Source organism: Barbus barbus (genome assembly GCF_936440315.1).
Source record: "Barbus barbus genome assembly, chromosome: 34".
Taxonomy (NCBI): domain Eukaryota; kingdom Metazoa; phylum Chordata; class Actinopteri; order Cypriniformes; family Cyprinidae; genus Barbus; species Barbus barbus.
Window position 1 is genome coordinate 15,668,889 of NC_136762.1, and position 12,126 is coordinate 15,681,014.

At 37.6% G+C, this 12,126-nt stretch overlaps 1 protein-coding gene across 1 annotated transcript in view; it reads right to left on the reverse strand.

The window, feature by feature from the left end:
* LOC306854507 (pleckstrin homology domain-containing family G member 2-like) overlaps positions 1-12,126 on the reverse strand; it is a 46,687-nt gene that overhangs the window by 26,825 nt on the left and 7,736 nt on the right. Inside the window, exons 2-3 of the mRNA XM_079392601.1 lie at positions 6,630-6,707; positions 2,292-2,698 (exon numbers count right to left, since the gene is read on the reverse strand). Coding sequence (XP_079248727.1) covers positions 2,292-2,698; positions 6,630-6,678 — 456 coding nt within the window. The 5' untranslated portion in view covers positions 6,679-6,707. The remainder of the gene's footprint in view (positions 1-2,291; positions 2,699-6,629; positions 6,708-12,126) is intronic.

A 12,126-nucleotide genomic window follows, 5' to 3' on the forward strand; every position in this document is an offset into this window, starting at 1 on the left:
ACAAAAGAAAGCTATTAGGATTGTTAAAAAGGTTGACTATTACGAACCAACAAATAAATTGTTTATTAATTTACATGCATTAAAATTTCTCAATTTAGTTGATCTATATACTTTACAGTTAATGTACAAAGTTTATAATAATTTACTTCCAAATTGTATTCAGAGGTTGTTCAAAATAAGAGAAAGTCAGTATAATTTAAGAGGATTGCATATGTTCAAAAAAGTAAGGACAAGAACTAATGCAAAAAGTAGGTGTTTATCTGTTAAAGGGGTAAATCTATGGAATAAATGTGATAAGGAACTAAAAGCATGTTATTCACTTTGCTTATTTAAGTTATACTTATTATTTCAAGTTAGTATTATTTTATATACTTATTTTGTATGTTATATAATATTTTGTTATATTGTATATATATTTTGTGTTATTTAACTTAGTGAAAAGTGTCGCCCATTCAGTTAATTATGTATAAAGGGTAGGCATAATAAGCAAGGCTTCTGCCTACTCCTTTTTCGGTAACAAAGTATTTTATTTATTTTGTGAAAATTTGTTTGTGAGGACCGGAATAAAATTATTATTGATTGAAAAAAAAACATTTCATGTGTTTCCTAGCTGTTTTTCTTCACAGACATAACCGACTGTTTTTGTAACTTGTGTGTTTTGAACAAACTTGTGTGTAACAATTTAAGCGCAATAAGACATGAAAGAGAACAGTTTAGTACTCACATGCCATGTGACAGCCGCTTTTTGTGCGCATGCTTTGGATGTGTGCGTTCAGAAAACCCTATATCAGAAAATCAACCTAATATGGCTCTAAAACACATGATTTCAGCGTGTTAGACATGATAATCAAAACCAAACAGATGTTTTTTTTGCAGAGTGTCCAAGGTACGAGCTGTAAAGGCACAGCGCTATTCTGGAAAAGGGGGCGGGGAGCAGCAGCTCATTTGCATTTAAAAAGACATGCACAAAAACAGCATGTTTCTGATTCCTAGAATTAAACAGGCATTTTCTAAATTATATAATAAATGATCTATGGGGTATTTTGAACTGAAACTTCACAGACATATTCTGGGGACACCTGAGACTTGTATTACATATTGTAAAAAGGGGCATAATAGGTGCCCTTTAAAGTCATCTAATTTAAGTTTAACATTCATATTTATAAAAAAAAAATCACTTAAGACATTAGAATTGGGGTTATGTGGTTGCTAGGGTGTTTTAAGTGGTTTCTAGGAAGTTGCTAGTTGTTTTGGCAGGTCTCTATGGTGTTGCTAGCTGTTCACTCGGGTGTTTTGAGTGGTTTCTAAGCTGTTGCTAGGTTGTTCTTGCTAACTGTTCGCTGTGGTTCTTTTTGATGGTTTCTAGGCTATTACTAGGTGCTCGCTAGGTTGTGCTGTTCTGGGTTGTTTCTACGATGTTGATAGTAGCTGCTTACAATTGTGTTTTAGGTGATTTCTAGACTGTTGCTAGATGTATGCTGGGTTGTTCTGGGTAGTTTCTTGGGTGTTGCTATAGGAGTTGTTCGCTTGGGTGTTTCTAGACTGTTTCTAGATGCTTGCTAAGTTGTTTTGGGTGGTTTCTATGGTGTTTCTAGCTGTTCGTTTTGGTGTTTCTGGTGGTTTCTAGGCTGTTGCTTGGTGCTTGCTAGGTTGTGTTGTTCTGGGTGGTTGAGTGGTTTCTACGGTGTTGCTAGCTGTTTGTTGTGGTGTTTTGGATGGTTTCTAGACTGTTGCTAGGGGGTGCTAAGGTGTCCTGGGTGTTGCTAAAGTAGCTGTTCACTCAGGATTTTTGGGTGGTTTCTAAGCTGTTGCTAGGTTGTTCGGGCTGACTTCTAAGGTTTTGCTACCTGTACCTGTGGTGCTTTTTGATGGTTTCTAGGCTACTAAAAGGTGCTCGCTAGGTTGTGTTGTTCTGGGTTGTTTCTAGGATGTTGATACAGTAGCTGTTTACAGTTGTGTTTTGGGGGGTTTCTAGGCTGTTTTTGGTGTACTGAGTGGTTTTTACTGGGTTGCTTTCGAGGTTCTAGGGTTACCTGGATGGTTAAGTCAAAAGTGCCCACCTTGCTTCAAGATATTTCAAAAGTTTATTTTGTGTTCCACAGAAAAAAAGAAATGCATATGTGTTTTAAAACAATATTAGAAAGACTAAATGATGACAGAATTTAAATTATTTTTGGTAAACTATCCCTTCAAGGTTAGAAGTATAAAAAAAAAACATTAGCTCAGCGTTGTTTTTGTGTTATAGTACGAAACATTGTAGGAACAGAGATCAGCATGTGTCTGGTCCTTACCTCCACAATGCTCTTGAGGTCCCTCACGTAGGCCTGCTCAGTCTCCACTATCTCCAGCGCCACCCTCTCCAGACGAGTGAGTTTGTGCAGCGGTGTTGTGGAGGTGGGGAGGGGACCGGCTCCCGTCAGCAGGGAGAGAGGGGTGAGGTCCAGGCTGATGTCGGAGCCATTGCGCTTTGGCCCGGGGTATGCCGGCACGGCTCCGTAGGGGAGCGATGAGGAGGAAGAGGAAGAGTGTCCATCCAGCAGCGAGGCGGATGAGGCAGAGGAGCTGAGACTGGCACCGCGGTCACTGTCGGAGCACACCGTGTTAACGGAGGTGCAGCTCCCACGGGATGCGCCCCCCGAGGAGGCCATACGGCTCACTATCCCACTCAGCGAGGACACAGAGGAGGGGCGCTTGGCAGCTGCAGCAGAGAGAAACAGAAACATTTTTGTGTTAAGATACTAGTGATCACTGCATAATACAGCACTTTCGGTTATTGAATGAAAAAAAAATTAAGACATTATTAAGAACTATTATGCAAGATCACAAATGAGAACTTATTCATATCTCAATTGCTTCTCCAAGACAAGAGCAAATGTTGACTTTGGCTTAAATCTCCTGCTTCTTGAAGCCCCCAGTAAACTCGCATGCATTCCAGAAGAGATCTCAACAGTGTCTCAAAACTGTGCTCAGCATACCAAAGTCTGCATGCAAAAATCAAAGATTTTAATACTTATTATTAATTTCTTATTATCAATAAAACTTATTTCTCAAATACTTTTTTTTTTCCTTTTTGGGTTTCCTTATTTTGGTTATGTTATGTTATATGACGAATCTATGATTTAATTATAAATATATATAGATATAGATATATACATTTTTATATATATATCTATATAGTTTTTTTTAAATATTACTTGAAAGGTTTTAGTTTTTAATATATTATTATATAAATATAAATTATTATATAAATATATATTTTTATTATTATTATTTTTTTTTTTTATACAAGGTAAGGTACAAACAAACAGTCGAGTACAAAGACAAACTCTAAGTGCTTACAAAATGTTTCTTGCAAATATTTTTCTGCCTGCCTCAAAGGTGTGACTTTGCAAATCTACATCACACTAAGCTTGTAGCAAACCCACAGAAGCTGTCGATCTAACGGTGCAGTGCACGCCCTGTATAGACAGGAAACAAAAATCACAACTTCCTGACTGCAATTTGCTGGACGATTAAACCTGAAAACACAGAAGTCATTCAATCAGCCATGCCCTCAGACGACCAGAACATCTAAAACAAAACAGTAACATTCTGCCTGAAGAGCCGTATCAAAACTGAACACAACAGTCTGGTCGTCAAGGCAAGTGAACACAGGCCGGTACAGAGCGCTGTGAGGATTGCCATTGTTTAATGCTGAATGCTGGGTTGTGCTTATCACAATGGTGGCCCAGTTACAGAGCACAAGCCGGCAGAGACTAACAATCCTCCATTTCCTCTGACCTAGCAGGCAGGGCGACGCAGTCAACTGTTACTCTCTATGCTCCCTTCCTCGCCAAGTCTGCCTATCACCCATCAAGCATTCCAGCTGACCGTTAGCTGGAGCTGCTTGCAGCCTTTTCTCCGGTTCATACAAGATTTGAAGGCACTTCGGTAATATTGACTGCCTGAATTTGATTTAAACGCCCTCATAAAGTACATGAAGGCATGTGTTTATCTTCTGCTGGCCCCAGTCCAAGATCAGCACCACTATGGCGGCAGTCGCACATGAAAAAATCTGATTGTAAAATCCTCCATGGCCAGACATACATCACCAATATGACCATCTTTTGCTTTTCGTTTGATGCCTATCTCAAGATCTCAAATACTGGGTGCAAAAGCATTCAAAAGAACGTTCAAAGTGCAGCATAAATTCAGCCAGACAGATGCACGAAGTGTGACAATGTAAACCCAGTGCATCCTCTGGAACAAAAGCAAACAGACAGCGTTCTCCGTCACTACTTGGGCATGAAGTCAGAAGCTTTCATGTGGCATGGAAGAACCATCAGCAGGGGAGTTCTTCACCCAAAACCTCATCCCTATGGATTTCGTTATCCCCAACATTAAGTTGAGCCTCCAAGCACAAATTAGAGTGGATAAATCGGTCAGGATGTCCAACAAAACCTAACCATCTCTAGATAAGACTGATGACCATGTGCGTGAGCCAACACACATATACTGTTCTTCATAATTATATGATTCTTAATGGAAAATGGAATGACTTGATGAATTGTGCAGCTGTTTTAGAAATCTGAAATAATACATTAGAGCTAATTTCCCATATTTTCATAATGACATCGATCCACTTATGTAAATAATAATGTAAAAAAACACCTTAATTTGATCTTTGTGTCCGTAATTGCGATAAATTATTAGTCAGTGATACGTACTTATTATGAGTTCCAGTAATTGTGGTATTTTCATCATAAATCTTCAACACACTGTTCAACTCTTTTATTTAGCCATTCATACTCCAATAAAGAGGCTAACAAGGCTCACCTAACAGAGAATCAGGCCTGTTATATCGATCATAGCTGTCTGTGGAGATTGTTTGGCCAGACGAGTGAAAGCCAAGAGAAAGAGATCACATACCTGATCCGCAAAGCACTGCAGCATCAGCTGGAATGACCACCAATGTGGTTAGCTGTGAATTAAGTCTTCTCACCGTAGTTTAGTTAGTACTCATAACTAATTCGAAGCAAATGGCTACCACCATCTACCAAATGGCAAAAGGTATCCAAATGAATCTTATTCCACCTGAAACTGAAAGGACCTTTTCAGTAATAAAGCAAACAGGAACCACACACCATATCTAACGTGCAAAAAAATGTGAGTTGGGCTTGTTGCACACTTCTCTCTCAGATTTCCTGTCTAGGTGTGTATTAGCGTACAGACCGCAAAACCATAGAGCTGCCAAACTCTTCAGTCCTTCCCGGAAAATACTGAAGAGCATTTATGTGTTCGACAAACAAGACAATACAAGGAACCACTGAATTAGGGTGAATTAGGTTTGCATTAGAGTGAATAAAACAAATTATAATAATTTCACCAGAAATTAAGGTTTTTTTTTTAAGAAAATGAAATCTGGAAGAGGAAATTGTGTCACAACACAAATTTGATCCTAAAACTTGTAAACTGAAAATGTTATTTTATTTTATTTTGTTTTTATTTTTTTGTATTATTATATTTTATTTTTTATTATTTTATTTTGTTTTTATTTTTTAGTTCCTTAATAACACCCTCCTCCTCCAGATAAAGGCATACTTTTTATTGGGAAAACAACAGAAATCAGCATCCAAAAAAACACCAAGTTAGTACAGTTATACCCTATTTTCTCGCCATAGTGTAGAGTTAGAATTAATAACGTTTAAGTGCCTGAACTTCTGAATATTTCTGAAAGTCTGGTATGCCTATTTATAGAAATATATTCTTAAATTCCAACACAGACATTCAAAAGAGTTCAAAATGTACTGCAAAACAGGCATGACTAACAAAATAACAGTACAGGATGGAGCTGAGCTCAAGCAGTGAATGTTTATCTGTATCTGCGTATATGAGTGCTCATCCATCTGTTGAGATACTTCCTGTATGCCGTGCCAGTCTGCACCTGACGGCTCCGTCACAGGAAGTGGTGAAACCAGATATAAGCGATTCCCTCCAAAGGTTCTCAGAGCTCAATACATGCCAGCCGAGGTCTGGACGACATCATTTGGGTCAAATGCCTAAAGATGTTTGTATTATGACATTTTTATGTGAAAATGGTCACATATATTGTTAAGGTATATGTATTGCTCTTTTGTGATGTTATGCATAGTATATTGACAGCAACTTGACATATTCCAGATTCTATGTGACATTAAAATTTCTTTCTAAACATAAATGTGCCTCTTGGTCTCTATTGCATGATCAGAGCTATTTCAATCACGAATTGTTTAGAGAGCCCAATCCAAAGAGAGGTGACCAACCCTAAACAATTGTGATTGTCAGCACATTTCCAGCAGTCTTGTTCAGTTTGTTTGAATTGATAATGTAAGCAACCATTCTTTGTAAAGTAGGATAGGCTGATGTCCAAAACTATCAAGAGGGAGACCACCCGTCTAAATCTGAACCTGATAACTGTTAGCATTTCATTCCTGATAGACACTCTTCTCTTTGGGCATGCTTGATGGCTTATCTCCATTGAAAATTGTGCAATATTTCAGAAAAGATATCTTTCGTCATTTTCCCAGGCTCTTGTTTATGGTTTTGAACTCAGCCACAACTTACAGTAGAGAAGTTAACAAAGGAACTTCAAAATCTGAGTGGCATCTGACCTTGGTTGCTGTTTTTTTTATGGCTGTCGCGGCCCGCTCCCTCAGGCATGGTGTGATTATATCACAGGAAGTTGAAACCTGCAAAACAAATGCAAAGTGTTAGACAACAATACAGTTTCAGCTCATCTAGAAGTATTGTTACATGACAAATGTAATCAAAAACGTGTAATAAAAAATAATGGCAGTAAAATAACACTGTCACTGAGCAGCAAGAATGTCCACTTGGAAAATAAAATAATAAAAAATATCATAAAAAAATTAAATGAAATTAAATAACTGGTAAACACTGTCGCCTCATAGCAAGAAGGTCTATTTGTAAAATATCATAAAATAAAGGAATAATAATAATAATAATAATAAGATAAAATTAAATAAAACAAAACAGTTAATTGGATAGCTGTCACTTTGTGGAAAGAATGTCTGCTTGGAAACATTAAATAAAATATAAAAAATAAAATAAAATAAAATAAAAAATAATAAAAAGCTCAGAGAGTAATACCTAACAGCAATGTCTGATAAAAAAAGAAAGAAAGAAAATGTAAGTGACAGAACATTATAACCACTCAACAAATGTAGTGTATACTCCCATTAGTTTAGACTGAGAAAAACTACAGCAAACCAGCTCTTTCTTTATCAGTGCGAAAGTGCCTTCCGCTTCTTTCACGAAAAGAGGAAGACAATAAAAAAAACTAGAGGGAAAAAAGGTCTGAGCCAAAGCAATTAAAGAGCTGAAACTCAATAGAAGCTGTCTGAGAAAGAGTGGGGGTGCAGCTCGCAGCCTTGCTTCGAAGGGTTTCGTCTCGCACTTTCTTTCTCTCTCTTACAAAAGAAGAGAAAATTAAACGTATGTAATGGTTGGCACAGACACAAAAATCTGCAGCTCTCTTTCCCAAATGTTGAGCATGTGTCCTGTCAGCGCAATTGGTGCTGGAACTTCAGGAAAGGGGAACAATTGGAATAGACAGGGCTCCTCTATGATGTGTTAATGTTTATCATATCCCGACAAGCCGTCTCCCATGTCACCTGCCCCGGCCTTCACTCCGCAGGCTCCCCGCTGCCCGTCACTCAGAGGACAACACCAGCAGGAGAGCTCAACATCTGAGGGACAGCTTGAACTATACAGCCACCCTCCATAACTAAGAAAGAGACAGAAAAAGTTCACAGCATAGGGGAGAAGTTCTCCATACTCGTTCTGCTCTGATGTCTTACAATAAAATTGACACTGCTCTTTTTCTGCACTTTGATTTAAGAATTCAAATAAAGAGCTTCCTATCTAAAACAGGGGTTCTCGCTTAAAGGGATAGTTCACCCTCATGTCGTTCAAAACCCGTAAGACCTTTGTTCATCTGTTCAACACAAATTATGATATTTTTTATTAAATCCTAGAGATTTCTGACCCTCCATATACAGCAACGCAACTGGCACGTTGGAAGGACATCGTTAAAATAGTCCATGTGACATCAGTGCTTCAACCGTAATGTTATGAAGCTACGAGAATATTTTTGTGAAAACAAAAATAAAAACTTTATTCAACAATTTCTTCTCTTCAGTGCCAGTCTTTGACGCACATTCACAAGAGTACTGACACAGAATAAATGAAATTGTTGAATAAAGTACTTATTTTTGTTTTCTATTCTTTATAAAATTACGGTTGAAGCACTGATGTCACATGGACTATTTAAATTATGTCCTTACTAGCTTTCTGGGCCTTGATACTGTCTATGCAGTATCAGAAAGCTCTCAGATTTAATAAAAAATATCTTAATTTGTGTTCCGAAGATGAACGAAGGTCTTACGGGTTTGAAACGACATGAGGGTGAGTAATTAATGACAGAATTTCATTTTTGGGTGAAATATCCCTTTAAGGCCCAGAAGGCAAGTGGCCAAACTGTAACAAATGATTAATCGCAAATAAAATAAAATTTATAATAAATAGACATTTTCTTTCGAAATAAGTTTAAGTTCAAAATAAAATAAAACAAATCCTTAAAACAAGACAGAAATATATAAAGAAAAGAAAATACAACAAAATACGATTAACATTAAAACCAGTCTTTTTAAATTATACAAATGAATTCAGGCATCACAACATTGATATGTACAGTATGATTACATGATACTCAACAACTGTAAACCAAATACAGTGGTGTGAAAAAGTGTTGGCCCCCTTCCTGATTTTTAAGTTTTTTGCATGTTTGTCACACTTTAATGTTTCAGATCATCAAACAAATGTAAATATTAATCAAAGATAACACAACATAAGCAGTTTTTGAATGAAGTTTTTTATTATGAAGGGAAAACAAAATCCAAATCCACCTGGCCCTGTGTGAAAAAGTGCTTGCCCCCTAAACCTAATAACTGGTTGGGCCACCCTTAGCAGCAACAACTGCTATCAAGCGTTGCCATAACTTGCAATGAGTCTGTTACAGCGCTGTGGAGGAATTTTGGCCCACTCATCTTGGCAGAATTGTTGTAATTCAGCCACATTGGAGGGTTTTCGACCATGAATCGCCTTTTTAAGGTCATGCCACAGCATCTCAATAGGATTCAGGTCAGGACTTTGACTAGGCCACTCCAAAGTCTTCATTTTGTTTTTCTTCAGCCATTCAGAGGTGGATTTGCTTGTGTGTTTTGGATCATTGTCCTGCTGCAGAACCCAAGTTCGCTTCAGCTTGAGGTCACGAACAGATGGCCAGATATTGTCCTTCAGGATTTTTTGGTAGACAGCTGAATTCATGGTTCCATTTATCACAGCAAGTCTTCCAGGTCCTGAAGCAGCAAAACAGCCCCAGACCATCACACTACCACCACCATATTTTACTGTTGGTATGATGTTCTTTTTCTGAAATGCTGTGTTACTTTTACACCAGATGTAATGGGACACACACCTTCCAAAAAGTTCAACTTTTGTCTCGTCAGTCCACAGAGTATTTTCCCAAAAGTCTTGGGGATCATCAAGATGTTTTCTGGCAAAACTGAGACGAGCCTTTATGTTCTTTTTGCTCAGCAGCGGTTTTCGTCTTGGAACTCTGCCATGCAGGCCATTTTTGCCCAGTCTCTTTCTTATGGTGGAGTCATGAACACTGACCTTAACTGAGGCAAGTGAGGCCTGCAGTTCTTTAGATGTTGCTGTGGGGTCTTTTGTGACCTCTTGGATGAGTCGTTGCTGCGCTCTTGGGGTAATTTTGGTCAGCCGGCCACTCCTGGGAAGGTTCACCACTGTTCCATGTTTTCGCCATTTGTGGATAATGGTTCTCACTGTGGTTCGCTGGAGTCCCAAAGCTTTAGAAATGGCTTTATAACCTTTTCCAGACTGATAGATCTCAATTACTTGTATTGGGGGGGGGGGGGCACTTTTTCACACAGGGCCATGTGGGTTTGGATTTTGTTTTCCCTTCATAAAAAAAAACCTTTATTTAAAAACTGCATGTTGTGTTTACTTGTGTTATCTTTGATTAATATTTAAATTTGTTTGATGATCTGGAACATTAAAGTGTGACAAACATGCAAAAAAATAAAAAATCAGGAAGGGGGCCAACACTTTTTCACACCACTGTATATTGTGTGAATGAAATGATGCTTAAAATAAAAATGAAAAAATTGAAAAAATGCTATAAAGAAAATCTTTCTAAATAAGTTAAAGATAAAATAAAATCATAAATCAATTAAAAGCAATTATTTTAAATGCTATAAGGGAAATCAGGCATCACAACATTAAAATGTACAGTGTGCAAATATTTCAAAAATAATAATAATAAAAAAATCTAGGCATTCAGTGAAGTAAAAAGTACAGTGTGATTACATTGTTGATTCAACAACGTAATCATACTCAACAATTGATGATTACATTGTTACATTTGAATATCCAATATCGAATGATACAGGTAAATTAACAAAAATCTGCAAAATTGTCTTATAACTGATATGATACAGATATATTGTGCATCCCTAACCATTCTATGGCTAGTTGCATTTTATCATTCACATTAAACATCGTTTTGTCCCTCCTGTCAGAATAGACATGCAACCAGATTTTGGGCCACGACCCACTAATCGACAATCGCTGATCTAAAGTTTTAGTGCGTGATATAGCTCCTGTTATTTAGGCAGCTCTGTTTGTGTCCATACTTCAGTTGCAGCGAAACGCTCCAAGCCAAGCATAATGATCTGTTTTGGATGTCTCGTAACCAGACTAAATTAAAAATTATCCTGGCACTTTTCCATGCACTGTCCTTCAGAGTGTTTCTCACCGCAGTCCCCCGGGTCCTTTAGGGCCCATTTCCAGCTCTGCCTCATTAAAGGCATCTCACTTCCTGTAACTACGAGAATGAAGGTTGTAGAACACTACAAGCCTTTGCGGTTAAAACCCCATGTACTTTCTTGGCTCCAGAGCTTGTTTGCTGTGAAATTCCCGAATTCCAGAAATGGAATTGTGGTAAAAATTAACTCGCTTTCCGACAACAGATTCTAATAGCGAATAAATGTTTCTGTCGGCGAGGTTGGGGGGACAGCAAGTATTTTTGAGGCTGAGTGGATGAGAGCCAACATCTGGTTAGCCAGCGCAGAGGTTAGAATGAGGTTAGCGAGACTCTACTCTCCCTAATGCAGAGCAGCCAGTCTCCATACGTCTTCCAAACACCCTGACATGCACCTCAAGCAAAATTGCAACTTTGTTATAATGAAAATGTCGAGCGGGAGGCCTTTTTCCACCCTGTAATTTTCATTACAGTTGCATCTCTTGTGGCATCATTCCAGGTGCATCTGTACGGTCCACAGTCTGACAGTCATAGAGACAAAACTACCCGCTGACAGAGTCCTATTACATGAGAGCACAGCTGGACAGCTGTGTGCCTGTTCTTGCCTGCACATGAGTGTGTTTTGGGGAGTTTTCTTTTGCATGTCTAAAGGGTAGAAGAGCTGAATGACAATTATATGTTAGAGTGAAGAAGTTCACTGTTTCTTATATTGTAATATAAAAGAGTCAGTCACTGACATAACATTGCAGAACCCTTAAATATAAAAGTTCCAAAATGGGCAGATAAGCCATAGAACAGGGATTCCTAAATGCAGGGGGTTCATATGGAAGATTGTTTTTGCAATTTTTCATCTAACAATTCAGATGTTTTTGAGTATAAACTTTCTTGTGAAATTGTGAAAGAAAAAGAAAAAAATAAGTTTATATCTCACAATTCTGACTTTTTTCTTGCAATTTTCTTAGAATTGCAAAAAAAAAGAGCGTTGGAATTGCGAGCTATAAACTCAGAATTGCAAGAAAAAGAAAGACAGAAATTAAGAAATTCTTATTTTTTTATTTCATGGCAGGAAAAAAAATTGCGAGATGTAAACTCATAATTAAAAAAAAATCTGAATTGTGAGACAAAAGGCCTCAATTTAAAAAAAATTATTCCGTGATGAAAAAATAATGAAGTGCTAATATTTAGTTAAATCAAATGTCACATTAAAATAAACAAATGGGGCTGCACAATTAATAGTAATA